Below are 20,092 nucleotides of genomic sequence, written 5' to 3'. Positions count from 1 at the left end.
ACGACACCACTGCCCCCACCTCAACCCCTAGGATAAGACCAGTAGGCTGGGAATATCACTTTATTCGGATTTGATTCATGGGGGCGGGGAGGGGCAGAACAAGGGGGTGGCTTCCATATCACAGTGGGGCCCAACCAGCTGTTCCTTCTGAAGCACAGCCTCTGCCCAGCCTTCCACAGAAGTCTTCCCCTTCCTCTTCCCCAAGGGAATGGGGCAGAACTGGGACCAGCCCTCCAGTCCTGGGGGAAGAAGGGAGGGCCCCGAGTTCAGATTTCACTGGGTAGACAGACTAAGGCACAGCAAGGCCCAAGGAGTCATCAGGAAACCTCTGGAGGCGGTGTGTGCTGAGGCTTCCGGCTGGGTGGCGGCCACTGTGGCTCTAGAGAAGGTGGGGGATTCCCGCGGCCACTGACCATCCAGAAGTAGTTGGGGTGCACCTGGCCCTGCACAGCCTCACTGACCATCATCTCCCCATCCACAGCAAACATCCCCTTCCCGTCCTTGGGCTCCAGGCGGAAGGCCACCACAGGCACGTACACCAAGTAGGGACAGTTACACTCCATGTGCCTGCCCTTCTCCATGGCCAGGAAGAGGCGTAGCAGCATGGCCCGAGACACACCTGCCCGCACATAGAACAGGTGCATAGCGCCAGCCACACGGTGGCCCATGGGCGCAACAAACATCTCACTGCCCAGGTGTGAGTGCAGCTGCACCAGAACCAGCACGAAGTCCTGCTCCGGCACCACAGTCCAGTGAGCAGGCACCGGCTCCCCCAGGGGCACGAGGTGGGCGTCCACAGGGCCCTGTTGGTCCTGCCGGTCCAGAGGAGGGGAGGTGGGCGCCTTGGAGACCACCTGCTCCACAGGGAGGTAGGCCAGTCTGCCCTGGTAGATGCGCAGGGTCACCAGGCGCAGGATGGTGCCCAGCGTGAAGCGCATCTCCCCGAGGCGCCGGAACTTCTCACTCTCGATGTCCACGTCAGCGATGAAGCCCCAGGCCAGGCTGAGCACGGAGAAGACACGCAGCCCCGAGAGCGTCTGCAGGGACAGCAGGTTCATGGGGGCCAGCTGCCTTCGGCACAGCAGCAGCGTGCAGTTGTTCAGGAGGTCCTCGTTCGTCACCTGCTCGTAGCTGCAGGGAAAAGGTCCTCATGCGCCCTCCCCTTCCTCCTCCTAGGGAGTGCGGCCCTGCAAGCCACACTGGGGCCCCAGGGACACAGAGCAGATAGAGGCAGCCACCTGGCATCACCAAGAAAATGAGCCAGAACTGAGGGTAGAAGCTCCAGAAAAGAGGGAATGGAAGTTTCCCCAGCAAATGGGAATTTCTAAAAACCAGGCAGTGAGACCCTGGCTGGTGTGGCTCAGTGGACTGAGCGCTGGCCTGCCAACCACAGGGTTGCTGGTTCAATTCCCAGTCAGGGCACATGCCTGGGTTGCAGTCCAGGTCCCCAGTAGGGGGCGTGCAAGGAGCAACCACACATTGATGTTTCTCTCCCTCTCTTTTTCCTTCCCTCCCCCTCTGTCTAAAAATAAATATTTTTAAAAGTAAACAAAAAAAAAACAGGCAGTGAGGTCACACTGAGGGGAAACTGAGGCCCACCCTGGCCCTGGGTTCTCACCCAGCATAATGGTTCAAAGAAGCTGCCAGCGCGTTGCCAGAACCAGCTGGGAGGCTACACAGAGGCTTCCGGATGGCGGTCTCCCAGTCAGGCCGCTCCATGAGCCCGTTCACCACCTGGGAGAGCACGGTGGCCTCAGCCTGGGAACACCCCGTCCAGGGCCGCCCACCCGCACCCAGGCTCCTGGCACATGCCTCACCTCGTGTATCAGCCCGTCTCCAGACATGACCACCAGCGCGTCCCAGCGTCCCAACTCCTCGGCCCGCACCAGCTCCCGAGCGTGGTTCCGCCGTTCTGCAACGACGGGGGCGGTGGGAGACAGGGTGGCTTTGGAGGGGGTGTCCCTGGCAGTGGGTGCTGCCTGCACCACCTTCCTCCCCCACCAGCCCCCAGAAGGCACTCACCGGTGAGCATAAGCCTGAAGGAGACATCGGCCTGGGCCAGCAGGGGCTGCACGTGGCTCCGGAAGAGCTGCAGGGCCTTGCCTTTGCCGCCGCGTGGGTTGAGCAGCACCAGTACCAGGCAGGGCCGTGGGAGCTGGTTTCGGGGGCCCAGAGCTGCAAAACCCAAACCCGAAAAGGCCGCGTCCTCAACCGTCCACTAGGGGGCGCGGGGGCGCCACAGGGGCCCTGGGACGGGGACCGGTGCCTGGAATACCGGGGTCACCGATGCAGGAGAGCCCGGCCCGAGGCGGCGGCCTCCAGCAGGGGCCTCCAGCGGGGGGCCGGGCACCCTTGACACCGCCGTCCTTGGTTCAGGCCCAGCCCCTCTCTGGACCCGTCGGGGACAGCGTGTTTCTCCAGCGTCCCCAGCCCCTCTCTTCTGTACAGCTGACCCGGGCCAGGGAGAGAAAGGATCCCCCCTACAGCCCTTCCAGGCCGGGCCCCACAAACCTGGGTCCATAACCTGGACCCGCGGCGTCCGCTCCCCAGGGCTCCCCAGCGCTCCCGGGGCGCTGCCCTCGGCGGTGGCTCCTGCCTTCAGCTTCTTATCGGTGCTGCCCAGGCGGGCGTCGCGGTACGGGCTGTGGGGCTCCCCTTCCCCGCCCGGAGCGCGGGCCGTGGGGGCACCCGCAGCGTTCCCTCCGGCTGCGGAATCTGAGGGAGAGGAGACAACGCTGGCGGAGTGCGGAGCGGCTCCCCGAGGTGAGGTGCGCCCAGCCAGATGCTCGGACCGCGCGCGCCCGCGGGGAGCAGCGTGCTCCGACATCGCCGGGCGCTCGAGCGCGGGGGCTTAGTTTCCCGAGAGGTCCGCGAGAGCCAAGGCCGCGTGCCACCAAGGGCGCCCCCGTCCTGGAGCGGAGCTGGGGTGGCGAAGGGTCTCTTCCTGGGGCCTGGGTTCCGGCCCGACGGGTGAGTCAGAGCCCCGTGGCACTCTCTCCGCCGGACCAGCCCCTCACCCCCCCCCAGGGGCTGCCAGGGGGAGTCCAGTTGCGTAAAAATCCCAGAACTTGAGCGGACACCGCAGGGCACGAAGTTCGGGGCGAGAGATCCGAGCCCCGAGCCATCCGGTAGCCGGGATCGCGCGACGACTGAGCCCAAGCCCGGCCGCCTGCGGCCGCCTCCCTCAGCCGAGTGCCGAGTGGGTGTGGAGGCCTCGCGGTGCGTGGCCCAGTTCTCCGGGCGGCCCGGGAGCCACGAGCCGAGAAGGGGCCGGGCGGGCGGGCGGGCGGCCCTGCCCAGTCTGTCCGGTTTGCTGCGGAGGCGCCACCTCCGTTCCCTGCAGTGGCTTAGGGCGGGACGCAGCTCGTCGCGGGCTCAGCTCCGCGTCTCAGCCACACACGCCGACTCCCCGGCTCGGGCCGCAAACTTTTTGGTCAACTTGGCCGCCCCTGGCTGCGGTGCGAGGAGGCGCGGAGCGTCCGCGCGCGCGGCCCGGCCACGCCCCGTACTCCGCACGCCGGAGGGGGTGGAACCCGCACCGCGCGCGGCTGGGGCGCGAGGGTCCTCGGCCTCGTCGCGCCGCCTCTCGCGCTGTCCCAGCCTGCGGCTCGGCAGCTAGCACCCCCCCCTGCGCCCCCGGCCAGGTCCCGGGGCGTGACTGCGCGCCCCCGCTGCCCGGCAAAAAGCTGGCGCCGCGGCTCGGCCTGGGGAGAGGCGAAGGTAGTCGGCGAGGCGCGGAGCCCGGGGCCGGCTCACGAGCGGCGCGCCGCGAGCGCAGCGTTTCGGACGCGTGAAGGTGAACGCGCAGCGCAGGCCCCGTGCGAACTCGCGGCCGCGCCCAAAGCCACAGCTGCACGCGACGGGGTGCCGGGTGCCGGGTGCCGGGTTGCTCGGGGCAGACCCTCGGCTGCCCCTGGAGGCTGAGACCTCCCTCCCCGGGGTCTTCCGCCTTCAGGAGCCGAGCTCCAGCCGCGCCCCTCCCCCCGGAATGCGAGGCCTAGACCCCCGCCTGTACTGGGGCGTCCCACCTACCGCCCCGGTTCTCCCTCACACGGTTATTTTTAGCTTCCTGCCGCTGCTGCAACCACCCCGCCCGAAGCAGCGGACGGCTTCCTCCTGGGGAGAGCCGGAGACCCGCGGGGGTCTCCCTGCGGTCCGGGGAAGGAGTCCTTCTCAAGAACCCCAAAAGTTGGACCCTTTCCCCCAGAGGGCACCATGGAGGCTCGGCTCATCTGGGCCAAAGAAGCTGCCCCCCCACAGCTGTGGGTCAGGCCCACGGCCCCTCGCCACCCCGCGGGGAGCCTGGCAGTGTAAACAGGCCTAGGGCACCGGAGAGCCCAGCGTCGGGGGCGTGACCACCGCTCCCCGCCCCCTGCCCACGACGAGCTCGGCCGCGTGATGCAAAAGTGCCTGGGGGTTTTCACCTCTACACAGCCACCCGGGGACGCGTGGTGTTAGCGAGTGTGACACATATAACCACGGACGCACGAGTCCGAGACCAACAGGAGTTAAATCCCCGGGGGGGAGGGGGGCGGTTGTTTGCCGAGACCCCAAGGAAGAAGTTTCCCAGACCTGACCAGGTAGGGCGGAAGTTCGAAAAACCCAAACCCCTCGGGGGGCCGAGGTGGCTCGCGCGCCCCCACACACCTCTCCCCATCGCCCCTCAAAGGGGAGGGAGGAGGCAGGTCTGGTCGGGGTCGGTAACGGGCTCGCCTCCGCGGCCGCGCGGCCCCACACCTGAGAGGCGGGGCCCGAGGGTTCCCGGGTGGGCGGGAGCTCCGGGGGGCTGCGCGGTCGCGGGGGCCCGCGCGCTTCGCGGCGGTGCGCGTCGCCGCCCCGCGCCGCCCCCGGGCATTCCGGGCTGGGTCCGGAGCGTCCCAAGCGCATTCCGGGAAGGTGACTCAGCGACGTGCTCACGGACCGAGAAACCCCGAAACTAAGGACGAGGGGGAGGATCTGGGCGTCATCACCCTCCGGCAGCGCCGCGGCGCGTCCGCAAGGTCCGCTCTAGCGCTCTCCGTCCCCCCACCGCCAACCCCCGGGAATCGGAGCGGGAGGGGGGCCGCGCTGCGGCAGCGCGCGGCGGAGGCTCCGCGCTGGATCCGGCAGCCAGACCCCGCCCTGCCGGCCCCTTCCTACCTCTCCCCGCCTCTCCCCTCCAGCAGGGGTCGGAGTCCAGGCTTCGGTGCCCAGGGGGCGCGGGGCGCGGGACGGGGCTCCCTGAGACCGCAATCTCGGAGGGACGTGGCTGCGGACGCGGCCCGGGCGTCCTCCCCTTCCTGCTCCCTTCCTTGCTCGGGAGGGCACTCGCCTCGGGCCCGAAAAGCCGCCGCCTTAAACCTTGGGGTCTGGTAAGAAACTGAGGCACTGGGAAGGGAAGACGTGGCTGTGCCCGAGTCCGTCCGCCTGCCTCGGGGCCCCTCGCTTCCTGCCGGGGCCCCTGGAGTCTCGCTCGGGGCCGGGCTGGGGTGGGGTTGACTGGAAACCCAGCGAGGGAGGGGAGGCGGGGCCGCCTGCCGAGTTCTTTACCCAGCCCGGCAGGGGGGTGGGGGGCCCAATGGGAAGGAGGTGAAGCTCTCGGTTCTGGCCCCGGTTCTGACCCCGGTTCTGACCCACACAATGGCCTCTCTGTCCTCCTTGCCGCCTCTTCCCCGCCCCCCTCACCTCTGGTCTTTGCCCTGCCCCCCTCGTTCTTTTCATTCACCTTCCCCCTCCCGGGCTGCCTCAGCCCCTCTGTAAAGAACTCTGTTTCAACTCCGGAAACTCACCCATCAGCATCCCTGGCCCCAGACAGGACTGGGCCGGAGCGAGAAGCCTTTCCCTTTGATAGCTGGGGGAACTGAAACCCTGAGAGGTGAAGGGTCTGGTGTCAGCTGCCGCGCCAGTTGCCAGGAGAGCTGAGAGGCAAACCCAGGAGGCCTGACTTCCAGCCTAGGAGGCTGAGCCTCCCCCAGGATTCTCACTGGTGTTGGAGTATCCGTTGGCCTGGTGGGGGATTCCACGGAGCTGCCCCAGTAACCCAGCTGCTCAGTCTTCCCAAGAAAGAGGAAGCGTCTTCAGAGCCCTTCCAGGCTTCATCCCATTCCCCAGCTCCCGAGAAAGCAACCAGCCCCTTCACTGTGCCTGGCCAGGCTCACCATGGGCCTGGCATCAGGTTTGATCCGACCTGATCCAACCCAGAGCTTGGCTCGCAGGTAATACCGGTCTGACAGGTGAAAGAAACTGCCTTTCCGTCTCCCCCAGGGGCCCCCCCCTCAATTCCTGCTGTGGGCAGCCTCCCCAGCTCTCTGGAAACTTGGAGCCAAGGCGGCCAGATGGCAAATTACTTGATTTTATTAGGAGAGGATTCCTGCCCCCTCTCCCTTCCCTGAAGCTACCTTCCCGGGGAGGTGGCAGCTTCCGAGCTGACCTGCAGGGCTTCAAGGCCTCCCTCGATGTCCAGTCTCTTCTGCCTGGGCAGGGGAAGGGAGGAGTCCAGCTCTGCAAACTCTTCGAGACTCTTCTAGGACAGCCCCAGGTGTGGCGGGCTGCTCTGAGGGTTTCCAGCATGCCAGTGCCTGTCCCAGGCCTGGGGTGGTGGGGTCTGTCACGTGTGGGGGTCCAGGGGAACAGGCAGCTCCTCACGTGTGTGGTGGGTGAGTTTAGCTCTACTCTTGGGGTGGCCTCCTTGTTAAAGTGGGTATCCATGCCAAGGCTGGGAACCTAGGTCTCATCTGCCCTCAGGCTCTGCCTTCCCCACAGGCCTTCCGCTGCAGCTCCCCAGGGGCCGGCCCTTCAGGGTCATTAGCTTCCAGGGCCCTTTCAGCATGGAAGTGTGGAGGGCCACCCCGCTCCACTGCTCACTACGGGTGCCTGCCCAGCATCTATCTGAAAGCCAGGGTGCTTGTTTCCTGGGGTCGGGTCATTGTAGCAAAGGTGTCTTAACAGTTACTTACTGTGTCCCAGTCTGGAGGCCCGAAGTCCGAGGTGTAGGTGTCGGCAGCAGGGTTGGTGCCTTCCGAGGCTGGGAGGAGAATCTGTCCCCTCCACGGTGTCTCCCCCAGCTCTGGTGGTTGCTGGCAGTCTCTGGGGTTCCTTGGCTTGTCGATGCATCTCCCCATGTACGCTTTCATCTTCACATGGCCTCCTCCTCTGAAGATTTAGCTGAGATTTGTTCTTATAGGGTCTGCATTGTCTTCTGTGGGCATGTTCTTTTTCAAGTCAAAGTCCTGTGGGAGGGATGCTAGTGTGATTTAATGTATCACATTTTAAGCAAAAAAATATAACAATATAGGTATCTGGAAAAGTAGCGAGCGCTCCCATGGGTGTCAGAGAAAAGGGGGGTCTGGTCTGGAGTGGGACCATCTCCGCCTGCTGTGGGTCGCGTCTCTTGGCAGGAGCTGTGGATGGACATCAGCACTGGCCTCACCTTGCCCACAGCTCCGCGCCCTCCGCTTTCCGATCTTAGCTCATACGGTGGCCGCTTAGGGCGAATTTGGCTTCTGAGCTCATAGGTCTGTTCCCCAGTCCTTGGAAGAACAAACCTGAGTGCTGTGTTGGTATATTAGGTTCCTGTTGCAGAATTTATTATCTTACAGTTCTGAAGGTCAAGTTTGAAATGGATCAACAGGGCTGTGTTCCCTCACCTATTCTAGATTCCGGAGGCCACCGGCACTCCTGGGCTCAGGGCCCGTTCCTTCACCTCCAGAGCTGGCAGCAAAGCGTCTTCAAATCTCTGTGTGACTTTTGCTTCTGTTCTCGAGTCTTCCCTGACTCTGACCTCCCTGCCTCTCCCTCTTGTAGCCTCCCCCACCCCCACCGCCCACCCCTGTGATTACACGGGGCCCACCCAAATAACCCGGGATAATCTCCCCATCTCAAGAGCCTTAACCTTGGGGGCACGTAGAAGAGGGTGAAGGGGGGGTAAATAGTGATGGAAGGAGACTTGACTTGGGGTGCTGAGCCCACAACACAACATACAGAGGATGCGTTATAATGGAACTGCACACCGATTAAGTTATGTACTTTTATTAACAAATGCCACCCCAATAGATTCAATTTTAAAAAGAGCCTTAATTGCAGCTGCAAAGGTCTTTTTGCTATATAAGGTAACATAGTCATAGGTTTGGGGATTATGACGTGGACATCTTGGGGGACCATTGTGCTGCCAACCACAGGAGGGAGGGACATAGTCTGGGAACTGTGTCCTTACTTCGCTACAGAAACTTCTTTGTAACATTCGCCAGCTCCCCAGCACGACCAAGTGAGCACAACCAGGAACGTGCCATCCCCCAAATGAGCATCGTCGTGTGGAGCTGGAAATAACCCTCTTGCTGGGACCGGCACGTGGGTCTGCAGACTCCGTGGTCTCTGGCTTCACTGGAAGAGGTTCCTGTAAAGCAAACTGGTTTCCATTTTTAAAAAGTACCCAAGAGAAAGCAACTGACGTCCTTGCTACAATAGTTGTAGGGTTACAGCGTGGTGACTTTTCACCTGAGGAAGGGGTGGGGAGCCGGCCAGCCCATCCATTTTTAGCCTGGCAGAATTTCCCACCTGGTTTTGCAGGAAGGGCTTGCCACAGGGCTTGGCTCCCCTGGGGACCAGACTGAAGTGTGTGGCCCTTTCAGATCCTGTCATGTGACCTCACAGTCCAGCTGCTCCTGCTTCCCGGTGGTGAGACTGGACCCGACCTGCCACCTGGAGCCCCACGGCTAGGAGGGGACATTCCACAGGCTCCAGCTGACAGCTGATGTGGCTCCAGCCTGGTCTCCAAAGCCAGCCCCCTACCCCACCTAACTGTGCTTTGTGCTCACCTGCCCACTTATACTGGTTCTGAGCTGGGCAACTGGTGCAAGTCCTCATTCAGGGCAAGAGAGGCCCCCAGCCATTTGTCTGACCTCCTTGGAGAAGTCCCAGAAGGACAACTGGGGATCAGGAAGAGACCTGGCAGGTCGGCAGTCTGCAGTCCGGGAGCAGGAAGGCCCAGCTGCCTTTGTCTGCAGCCTGCCACCGGCCCAGGGACGGGGCGTGTGTGCAGTTTTCCAGGGCCTTTTTGTTACGCAATGTTCTTCACTTTCCCATCTCTCCAGAGCTGTGTCCTTGGGCTGCTCCCAAAGCAAACAGACAGTGGGCTGGCCACAGCCGCCAGCTGGGCTGTGCCTCCGCACTAGTGCTCCGGGGCTGTGTGCTCCCACCCGGGTGGATGCCCCTCTGTGCCCAGGGGAGGTCAGTCCTTCCTCCCCCACCGGGGAAGCGTGAACACGGCCTCCAGACCACTGCTCCAGGCGTCCTGCTGGCCCCTGGTGGCCACCTGGGGCTGCGTCCCTCTCGTCTTTTACCCAAGTGGTGCCACTGCTCTGGCTTCCAACATAGAAGCCAATTTGGGAGTTCGGGGTGCCAAAAAGGAGCACAGCGCCCTGCTTTGCCAAGCACAAAAAAGTCCCGGAGCCCGGAGTGGGGTTTGCCTACCCATGCCCCTCCCTCCCCACATCCCGGAAATAGAAATCGCCTTCTCTGGGGGCTCGTCTGCTGAAAGTCAAACCCTTCGGTCCCATTCCAGACACAACCCTGGTCATTTACGTAGTAATTACACAGGAGGGCCAGGGGCTAGGGACACTGCATCCTTTAATGCCACACATGGGCCCTTAAGCCTCTTTGGAGCGAAGGAGTGGTGCGAGAGGAGAGCTGTGTTGGTCCGAGAGGAGGGCTGTTTCCCAGAGCAGAGCCCCTTGTCCTCCTGGCTCACTGCCCTGGAGCCCTGGCCAAGGCGACATGGCTTCTGAGACTGAGATGAGATGTCCTCTCTCCTCCAAGTCACCATCGGATGACCCAGCAGCCTTCTCTGGAACTCACTGTTTCAAACGTGAACGGGGAACCAAGTGTTACCTATCAAAGCTTACAGACTAATTTGCTAGTGAAATTATTTTTCAAAAACACAGAAAACACGGACCGGGCCTGGGGAGTACTCCTGAGCAGTGAGGAGCTAGCTGGTGTTGGCGGGAGAGCATCTCTTGTTGTCTCTCCTCTTGGACCACAGTCAGCACGCTCCTGCGCACCGAGGTCCTCAGGAAATGCTGCGGGCTGACGTCTCCCTGCCCCTGCGTCCCTCTGGCAGATGCAGCCGAGTGGAGCGCACAGGGCAGGGAGCAGCATCTGGGCGGTAGGTGGCTGCTGTGACAGCAGCAACACTGAGAGCCCAGGAAGGGCATGGTCCCATGACCTACCTCCTGGCTCCGGATAGCAGGCTGATGGGTCCCCAGAGGAAGGGACAGATGGCTTCCTGACTCTGTGTGGCCTGGAAAAATCCATAGCATCAGAACTTGGCGTTCGCAAACAAGCACGAAGATCCTCCTGGAACCACAGAAGTCAACGTTCGCGCTGCCTGTCGCCACCAGAACCAGTACGCAAAGACAAGGGTTGAATCTTTGTGGGCACTTTATTCAGATGCTGGCGATCTGAGAAGGTAGTGGGTTTGTGCCCTAAAACCTCTCATCTCAAGCCAACCTTACTATAAGGAGAAGAAAAAGGTAGATAAGGGGTTTGGCATTCAGGAGGAAAGATTAATCAGATAAAAGTTGCAGTCCAGCGATTTTTTCTAGCATCCCTTCAGCTGCTGACCAGCGATTCTTAATTTGCATCCTGGTGTGTGGACTTTCTCTCGCTGGAGCTCAGTGGCTCAGATACCGTTGTCTTGATGCCTTGCAATCCTCCCGGGGCACAAAGCTTGAATTTCTTGCAGGCAATTCCTGGAATCAGGGTAGGTTGGTCATGCATTCCAGGTCCTGGACCAACAGCTTTCTACCTGCATTAATCACTAAACCAATTAACTATAACTAGAGCTAAGTGTTTTTTCAAACTCTTGAGATCCCCCATCACAACCACTTTAGGCTGAGTTCCAGTTGCCATGTGACTACTCGGTTCTCAGACTGAGACCTTCGCGCACGGAGAAGGAAGACATTCAGTAACTGCAAAGTCAGGTCGGGGTGGGATCGCACCTGCCGCCCTGGTCTCTGGGCCGGCAGTGTGGTTCCTAGGGTGGGGAGGTGTGTTGGGTTCGCGGGGGGTCACCCAGGTTTGCAGCCTTTGGCAGCAGCACAGCCAAGAGCCACGCTGGCTGGGAAGAGACAGCTGGGCCCATGACACCTCCCCATGAGCCAGGGCCATGTGAGCTCCCAGGCACTGCTGAAATGCTGGGGACCTTGAGTGGAACAGCGGGAGCCTAATTCTAATTCTAAACCAAGACCTGCCTGTTGTGAGTTCTCAGCAGAGACTAGCTGGTCAACTGTGAAAACCTGGGCCTAATACGTGTGGAAAGCAAAGCTAGGATTATCCACCAGCTCTTAAGAAAAACATCTTTGAAAAACCCAGAGACTCGCCCTGGCCCCGTGACTCAGGTGGTTGGGTGTCATCCTGATACACCAAGATTGCAGGTTCAATCCCCAGTCAGGACACACACAAACATCAAGCAATGAATGCATAAATGAGTGAAACAAACAGTCGATGTTTTTTTCTCTCTCTCTCAACATCAATGAAAAAACAACAAAACTCATGTGTGCATAGGTCTATTCACAATAACCAAAAGGCGGAAACAACCCAGAGTCCGTCAGCAGGTGACCGCGTAAACACAGTGTGGCAAGTCCATACCACGGGGTCGTATTGAGGCAAAACCAGAAATGAAATGCTGCGGTGTGGATGAACCTCAAGAATCTTCGGTGAAAGCCAGGAACGGTGTGGCTCCTGTCGTTTGGGTGTCCCGCAGAGTGAAAGGTCACCGGTTTGATTCCCGGTCAGGGCACAGGCCTGGGTTGCAGGTCCGGTCCCCGAACAGAGGGCATACAAGAGGCAACAGATCGATGTTTCTCTCTCATATCAGTGTTTCTCTTCTCTCTCTCCCTTCGCCTCTCTCTAAAAATAAATAAAATATTTATTTTAAAAAATATCATGCGAAAGAAGCCAGGTGCGAAAGACCACATAGTGTATCTTAGCGCTTACATGAAATGTCTAGAACAGACAAACCCATAGGGACGGAAAGCAGACTGGCGTTTGCCAGGAGCGGGACCGAGGAGTAAGTGCTCACGGGGTGAGGTTTTATCTGGGGCGATGACCGTGTTTTGGAAGTAGGTAGAGGTGGTGGCCACACAGCGCTGTGACGTACCACCTGCCGCCGAATCGTTCCTTCTACGTTTGGTGCGGTGCGCCTCACTTATTTTGAAACGAGGGACTGAAAGGAACCGGCAGGGTCCCTTTCGGGATCGTCACTTTGTGATGCACAACCTGTCCGTTTCTAGGCTGCAGCTGAAATTCCGCTTTGGGCGATGCCGAAGAAAACATCCTCCAAGGCGCTTGTTAAAGGAGGCAGGTTTTATTCAGAACCATTTGGATAGCTGCAGGGGCCAGGGCAGTGGACAGGGGAGAGGTTGGTCTCAGCTCCAAACACAGGGAAATGTGGGAATTTATAGCCCAGGCGCAGGGTGGGAGTCAGTGGGTGGAAAATTACTAAGGAGCATCGGAAGTCAGTGGGGGCTCTGGCTACACTGACCTAGACCTTGCTGAAGGCTGGCCAGGGTGATCAGACAACAAGGCGGGGGGTGGGGGTTGAGGGACCTGAGCGCAGCAGACGTGGAGGGTGGGGCATTCTGGCTAGAACCGGACCCTACAAGGAAAGACACAGCAGCCCGGGGTTGAGGGTTTAGCTGAAAAGAGCTCAGATGAGCCTGATTGGAACAAGGAGCTTGTGCTCATCCTTGGGAAAGGCTGGTGGTCCCCCCTGCTTCTCTGAGCAGCTTCCCCGTGGCCCCAGCTTGTTTAGAGTCCAGGGTTGGAGGCCCAGGTGACTTCGCAGCCGTACAAGGCTGAGACGTGCCATCAGCACTTTGGTGCCATTGTTTGGAGGCACTGCCCTTGTCTAAAAAGTAGTGTCACTTGTGAAGGCCCTCGGTGCCAATTCTTGGTTGTCACTGTTTTCTTTTTACTTCTCTGGATTTTTCTTCTGTCGTTACACAATATGGGTTTTTTTAAAAATTGACTTGAGAGAGAGTGACATCCATTTGATGTTTCACTTATTTATGCATTCATTAATTGCTTCTTGCAGGTATCCTGATCGGAAATCGAACCCACAACCTTGGTGTATTGGGACAACACTCTAACCAACTGAGCCACCTGGCCAGGGTGCAATATGAGGTTTGTTATTTTTTAAGATTTTATTTTTAAAGAGAGGGGAAGGGAGGGAGAAAGAGAAGGAGAAAAACATCAATGTGTGGTTGCCTTTTATGTATCCTGTACTGGGGACCTGGTCTGCAACCCAGGCATGTGCCCTGACTGGGAGTCGAACTGGTGACCCTTCGGTCTGCAGGCTGGCATTCAATCCACTGACCCACACCAGCCAAGGCTAGAGATGGAAATTTTTTAAAAATCCACCCCATTTTCTTTGTGAAGGCTCTACCCGATGGTGCAGACGTAGAAAGTGCTCAGTGGGTTTGGTCCGGGGATGTTCCTGGACAAAAGCTGTCGGGGGGCGGGCGGGGGGGGGGCAGGCCACAGCCACAGGATGGCCGGTCTACCTACTGGGTCGTTCAGCCCTGCGGCTCCCACACCAGGAAGCACACGGTAGCCCCCGGGGACCTCAGCCCTGCAGATGCCTGCATCTCACCCTCAGAGACTGAGATTGAGCCTGTCTGGAGTGCGGCCTGGACTGCACAACTTCTCACCGATCCTCCGTGATTCTAACGCAGACACCAAGTGGGGACCTGCTGACTTAGCATAGAAGGAGGACCTGAAGCCTGTTTTCCAGGCGCTGGGCAACCTGAAAGGACGCACAGAGGTTTCTGGAAATGCCACCTAAAACTCCTTCCTGGAGGGCGTCATGAATTGCCATGGTCCCAACAACCACTTGTCCCCTGGAAACGGATCGGGCAGAGGACAGGAATGACATGCGCCAGTCCGGGCTCCTCCACGCCCTCCCCGACACCAGCGTGGGAACTCGGGGTGGAATGCGACCGAGGGCTGCCACCCACGTCCCAGAAAAGGGGGAGTCTCTCCAGCTCTCACAGCCCCCTCCCCGCACAGGGGGGTTTGAAGCAAGCACCCTCTGGACTTCAAAGCTCAACTCCCACTTTCCTGCTGGGCAGTAATACAATTTTGACTTCCAGTTTTGGCTTTTTCTTCATATCTAATTCGTGTTAACTAACAGGGAGTTCTATTTACCCTTGTGCGTAAAAGGAAGAGAAAGTGGTCTTATCAAGAGGACTTACGAACCGCCCCCCCCCCCCCGGCCCCCTTGTGGCTCACCTTAGAGGGTTAGCCTTGAATTTTCCTCTCCCTCCACCTGGCATCTCTGTGTTTTCTGATATCAGCCCGATTTCTACGAATCTGACCATGTGGTGGTTGTTTCGAAATAGCGGTGTGACATTTACTGGGAGGGATGGGAGAGGGGTGACAGGCAGAGGAGAGCAGAAAGGAGGGAGAAGGGCAGGTGAGGAAGGGCGTGCTTGCTGGAATCACCCCCGCCCCGTCCCCCCCCCATCAGGGCCAACTGCTTTGCGGGTTGGCCTGCGTGGGAGCTGGATCTTGGGCTTGCAGTGCTGTTTACTTTGGATCCTGCCACTGGCCCTGGCAGCCCGCCTGTGCAAAGCCTCCCTGACAGTCCGTCACTAGAAAGACACTTAATTTTTCATCCAAGAGAGGCGCACGTGTTGCTGAAAGCACTCGGCTGCCCTGGAGGCGCTGCAGTTGTCTGTTTCAGGGGCGTAAGTTACCCTGGGGCTCCCCTGGTGCCTCGAAGCAACAATCTGTTACAATCTGTTACAGGGCCCTGGCGGGTTGACGGTACTCGGCGGGGCGGTTCTCACCTGTGGTCACGGGGTCAATGGGCCGAACACCTGGGGTGGGTCCCTCACATGGTGGCAGCTGTGGCAGGCTGTCACCTACGTGTGGCCTCTCCACGTGACACGGTGGCATGGGTTCTGGAAGGGAGCCTTGGGGAGCCACGTGAGGACACGGGAGAAGGACCTGAAGAGAGCTCTCCTCAGAGACTCAGTTACTCACCTCAGACAGTAAGAACTGGACAATTAGGGAACCGCTCCACCCTTAAGGAAACTGCTCTGTAACTTAAGAACAGACCCCTAATAGGTTTTCAGGTCCCTGGTGCCTTGCTGATCAACACCCCGGCTTCCTTGGGCACTCTGAGGGACACCAGCTACCCTTCATGACAACGTTGGTCTTGAGGCCCCTTCCCCTCCCCTGGGGGCTGCCGATTTTCCATTCCCCTCCCTTTAAAAAAAGGTATTGACAAGACAGAGGAACATGGATTTGTGTTCCGTTCATTGATGCATTCGTTGGTTGCTTTTTTTTTTTTTAAGATTTTATTTATTTATTTTTAGAGAGGGGGGAAGGGAGGGAGAATGAGAGGGAGAGAAACATCAATGCGTGGTTGCCTCTCATGTGTCCTCCACTGGGGACCTGGCCTGCAACCCAGGCATGTGCCCTGACTGGGAATCGAACCAGTGACCCTTTGCTTCATAGGCCGGTGCTCAATCCACTGAGCCACACCAGCCAGGGCCATTGGTTGCTTCTTTATGTGCCCTGACCAGGGATCGAACCCGCAACCTTGGCCAATTGGGATGATGTTGCAACCCACTGAAACGCCGGGCCAGGGCCTTCGCTTCCCTCTCCATGCATGTATCGAGCCCGTATATTGTGCGAGGCAAAATTCCTCCGTGTCCTGAACAGTGCACATACCTAGCGGTTGTCACCAAGGAGACTCGCCTTTGCAGAAATGCACGTTCCCATTAACGGCCACCGGCTGTGCTCGATCGAAACCCCCTTTCCCACTGGGCACCAGGCTCCCCACAAAGGCGCCTCCGTCAGATTCCACTTTGCTGGTCCCTTTTTGGTTGTTAATACCGCCTCGCGTTGGCCTTTAAGACTCATTTATTCAAAAAGTCAGACTTGTCTCGAATCACCCCCACCCTGCCCCTCACGGGCCTGGATACCTCTCCCAGGTCCGGGAGGCTGAGCGGGACGGGAGAAATGGAAAACAGGTGTGTTTCCGGTGGGGGCCAGCCGGCGGCCGTGACGGGGACAGGTCTGGCTCTTCACCGCTGAGCTGGCTCGTTCTCTAGAGCGGGTTCCTCATCCGCAGCAGTAGCGGCATTATGTGGACTGTGCATTGTTTCGCAATATCCCTGGCTTCTGCCAGTAGCACCTCCATCCTCCCCGCCCCGTCCCCCCCAAGTTGTGCAATGAAAAATGTCCCCAGACTTGTCAGTGTCCCCTGGGGGCAAACGTGCCCTGGTCGAGCGCTGGTGCCCTGAGCAGCGATTTCCCACCGGGGCGGGGCAGGGCGTGAGCAGCTTTAAAGCCTGCAGTGCCTGATTATTTGACCAGGGGCGCTGACCTCTGCTCCCTTAGGTTGTCAAACTGAAAAGTGACAACCGCCAACACAGCAATAGCTGTCTGGTATGAATGAATTAAAATTATACCTATTTTTTGTCACATTGGCGAGAGCTGTATTTTTTGGTGTGCCGTGGAATTTTAGCAATAAGTTTATGTGTGCCAGGAGATGAAAAAGGTTGAAAACCGCTAATCAGAGGCCTTGCCACACTTGCTGTTACCATTGATAGCACAGGGATTCAGACCTGACCCGGCCACAGGGAGAGACAGCAGGTCCAGGAGGGCCCCAAACCCAAAGTTTCTGGTGCCCCCAGGGACGCACTGCCCTCTTGGCACGTCAGGGTGTGACAATATGCGGAGCATTGACAACTAGGGCGGCGTTGGTGTGTGGACCTTTATGAGGGTTTCCACTGTGGGCGCGATGGGTTACAATTAGCCACCACTGGTCGGACCCGGCCTCCCCCTCCCCCAGAGGCTGAGCTGAGGTCGCATGGTTTGTGATTTGTGACAAACTATCGGGTGGGGGTGGAGGGGCCCACCACAGATAACAGACACTCCTCTCAGGAAACTTCAAGAATGTAGAGGTGGCTTTCCAGGGCCGAAGGCCAGGCCATTCTGGGTCACGAACGGGGTTTACAGAGTCAGCGCTGGGTGGCATCTCCCAGGCAGTCCCCTAACTAGCAGAATGTGGGGTGCATTTTATTCTTGGAAGGAAGCAGCGGCGGGGTGGGGAAGCGTGGCAGCCGAGTGCCAGCGGCATCGCCGAGTGGGGTACAGTCCTGACTCCTCCCTGACAGGGCGCTGGAAGAAGACGGGGTGCACCCCCCAGGCTGCAGGTTTAAAGACAGGCTCTGGTAACTCTTGGCAAACAGGTCAGATCGCACCAGGTACCTCCCTCCACCTTATCATAAACACATGGACACATTTTGTTCTCACAACCCCCGAGGCACGAATTATTGTGGTCACTGTTTCACGAATGAAGACAGAAATGCAGGTGCAGGCTGAGGGACTGCCCCAGGTGAACCAGAGAACTAGGGCTGTGTCCAGGTGTGCCAGACTCCAGATCTGGCCCCTCCTGGGCCAGGGAGCCCTGCCTCCTGCCCCCACCCGTGTAGTCCCGCCAGCTCTCCACCCAGCCTCCAAACTGCCCCTCTTCCTCCCGCACAGCCTGGCCCGGACTGGCTACCCTCAACCCTCCCTTGCTTTGTCCACTCCTTGCCTGGGGCGTCTCTCGTCCTGCTCACAATCTTCTTGGCTCTAAGCCTTCTGAGAACATGCAGAACCTGGGGATCTGGGAGTTGCACCCCCCTCACCCCCCCACAACCTCTCTCCGATCTGCGCCCTGGTGCGACCTCAGCCCCCACTCTCGTGGTCCCACTGGACCCCACACCACTTTTGAATGCTGAAGTCCATTGTGCCAGTCTGTCCTGTCTTCTCCCTCCTGTGGTCACACTCTCATTCAGGCCTGTTGTTAAACCTCTGGCCTTAGACCCCCCCATCCCCCCTCCCTCCAATCCACTGTCAGGAGGCGGTGGGGGGGCCACATCTAGAGTCAGGAACTTCCCCCCACCGCAATGCTGCTGGGACTCTGCAGCCATGTTCCTCCCCTGCCGCCAGCAAGGGGCCCTAGAGGGTCCTTCTCGCCAGAGGAGGAGAAAGGATCAGCTGCTTCCTGTCTGCCCCCTGGTCTCCTGAGCATCACCCTGGCCATGGGGACATGTGGTTCCATGTTCCAGTGTCCCTTCACTCCCAGAAACAGCCTCTTTGTGCCTCTCAGAGATGCCAGCAGGGCACCGCCACTCCTCGGCTCTCTTGAGCCCTGCTGTCAGGGGACTGCTCCCGGCTTCTGGGATCCCATAACCCAGCCTCTCCTCTCGCTCCCCAGCCGCCGCTGTGGGGGTGGGGTAGTTGCTTCCCGCAGTTACCCTCTCTGCCCTCCAGTGGCTGCTTTCTGTCTTTTCTGTCCTGCACTACCCATTTAACCAATTCTCAGTATCAAGTTGTTACAATAATGAACGTGGTTTGTTTTCCTGATTGTCCCAACTAATAAACATATACGAACTTTTCCCATCTCGTGTGCCAGACCCTGTTTGAACCACTTGGCATGTATTAACTCACGCAGCCCCCCCAAACCCTTCTAGCTAGCAGTTATTATTATCCCCACTGCAAGGGGAGAAAACCAAGGGAAAGGAAGACACAGTGTTTGCTCAAGGTCACACCACACAGGGGAGAAAACCGAGGGAAAGGAAGACACAGTGTTTGCTCAAGGTCACAGTGTTTGCTGTTAGGAGTTGGCTCCAGAGACTACACTCAGATCTAAGCACCGTGCGGCCTCTGGGGATGTCCCTGAAGCAGTAAGTGACCACTCGGTTCTTCAGTTTACAGATGGACCGTAGCTATTGTTGGACACTTGAATTGTTTGAGGGTTTTAGCTGTGATAGGGCCTGGATCCCCTTGAACTTGACAAATTTGCCACACTTGAGGCAGGAACCTTGTGACTTTCTGAATTAGTTGGTCCATGATTTGTTACAATCTGTCTCCTTAGTGTTTGCCTCCTCCCTTCTGAGCCCCTCCTGCCCCTGGCCTCTCTTCCTTCCACGTCCTTCACCTGACCCCATCTCGCAAGCGGTGCCAGCAATCTGGTGATGTGGGGAGGAAGTAGCGCTTCTGCACAAGCTCTGGAAGGCACTATGTGGCTTCTAGTTGAACCAAAGTCTTCAACGACACACGAGTATTTGTGATACCCTGAAATACCTCTACCAAGGGCCACTGAAAAGCCCACAACAGGTAAGGCTCTGTCCCATGCAGGCCTGTGCGGCACAGTTCCACGTCAGATTTCCCAGCGGCCACTACAGCAGCTGTTCTCTACCACCGTCCTTGCCGAAGTTGGGAAGGGTCACTCCCAGCATGCTTGGCTCTGCCTGCTCAGTATTTTGCTCTTGCCCCAGCATGGTTTCTGGTGTCCTATAGAGAGAATCAACTTAGAGATCCAAGTTGGTATTATTTTTAGAAATAAAGACATTCCATCTCAGCTTGCCTAGGCCTGTTCAGAGAAGGCAAACAGGGAAAGGCCCAGTATTTCTCCAAAGTTCAAGTTGGAGTAGTGCAGAGTGGAGGCAAAACCCCTGACTCATTGCCTGAAATGTTCTTCTTTGTTGCAAAGACTGACCTTGTCTTCCAAATAATGCAGCTCTCGAGGACAGGGCCAAGCGGCCCTGCACACTGGCCTCTTTGTCTCGTCCTGTCCTCTCTCAGATGAGGCCTCAGGCCAGACCCGAATCTGTGCCGTCCCTCGTCTTCTTTAAAACAGAGCAGATCGGATTTCCACCATTCATGCTGGACCTGCAGCCCGGTTAACAACAGGGTCATTTTTTTTTAACCTTGAAAACTGCAATTGGGTTGAATGTGGAGAAATGTCACCTTGTCCTGGGCAGAGCAGTGTTGGTCCGTGTAGGAAATGTCTGGCAGGTCTGGGGTCTCAAGGGTCAGCCTGGTCTATAGAGAAACGTTACAAAGAAAAATAACCCCAGTAGATCTGGTCAAGTGAAGTCTCCCTTCAGACTTCACAAAGGACCTTCTTTAGAAAATGAGGGAAGGCCTCTCTCTCCTTGCTCCAGACCCTGTCCTAGGCTGGGCTCTCCAGAGAACCAGAACCAACGTGGTACGGATGCGGGGCAAGTGCTGGAGAGCTAAGAGGGGAAAAAAGCCCTCCACAACCAAAGAC

General features: G+C 58.5%; 1 protein-coding gene and 2 long non-coding RNA genes across 14 annotated transcripts; 1 reads left to right on the top strand and 2 right to left on the bottom strand.

The window, feature by feature from the left end:
• Positions 1 to 28: 28 nt before the first annotated feature.
• On the bottom strand, positions 29 to 7,016 carry SPHK1 (sphingosine kinase 1). 8 transcript variants are annotated; one of them, XM_053912168.2, is made up of 6 exons: positions 6,936 to 7,016; positions 2,512 to 2,715; positions 2,023 to 2,175; positions 1,818 to 1,912; positions 1,619 to 1,734; positions 30 to 1,131 (listed from the first exon to the last, which is right to left on the bottom strand). In XM_053912168.2, the coding sequence occupies exons 2-6, from the start codon at positions 2,519 to 2,521 to the stop codon at positions 318 to 320; spliced, it is 1,188 nt and encodes a 395-aa protein (XP_053768143.1). In that variant the 5' UTR covers positions 2,522 to 2,715; positions 6,936 to 7,016; the 3' UTR covers positions 30 to 317. The 8 variants fall into 8 exon arrangements, with proteins under 8 accessions (XP_053768136.1, XP_053768143.1, XP_053768141.1 ...); XM_053912166.2 differs by lacking the exon at positions 6,936 to 7,016 and adding an exon at positions 6,378 to 6,395; XM_053912163.2 differs by lacking the exon at positions 6,936 to 7,016 and adding an exon at positions 5,769 to 6,334.
• LOC112298672 (uncharacterized) lies at positions 5,223 to 14,407 on the top strand. 4 transcript variants are annotated; one of them, XR_006654530.3, is made up of 3 exons: positions 5,223 to 5,351; positions 13,070 to 13,158; positions 13,634 to 14,407. It is a non-coding gene; the product is annotated as an uncharacterized lncRNA (long non-coding RNA). The 4 variants fall into 4 exon arrangements; XR_002974173.4 differs by having other exon boundaries at positions 13,575 to 14,396; XR_006654528.2 differs by having other exon boundaries at positions 13,710 to 14,310.
• On the bottom strand, positions 7,070 to 9,033 carry LOC112298673 (uncharacterized). Of its 2 annotated transcripts, none has more exons than XR_006654532.2 (3): positions 8,793 to 9,033; positions 8,192 to 8,383; positions 7,070 to 7,208 (listed from the first exon to the last, which is right to left on the bottom strand). It is a non-coding gene; the product is annotated as an uncharacterized lncRNA (long non-coding RNA). The 2 variants fall into 2 exon arrangements; XR_006654533.2 differs by having other exon boundaries at positions 8,192 to 8,371.
• Positions 14,408 to 20,092: the final 5,685 nt, after the last annotated feature.

This window comes from Desmodus rotundus, chromosome 9 (genome assembly GCF_022682495.2).
Source record: "Desmodus rotundus isolate HL8 chromosome 9, HLdesRot8A.1, whole genome shotgun sequence".
Lineage (NCBI taxonomy): Eukaryota > Metazoa > Chordata > Mammalia > Chiroptera > Phyllostomidae > Desmodus > Desmodus rotundus.
Note: the sequence above shows the minus strand (reverse complement) of the source record. Positions and strands in the feature narration are given on the sequence as shown.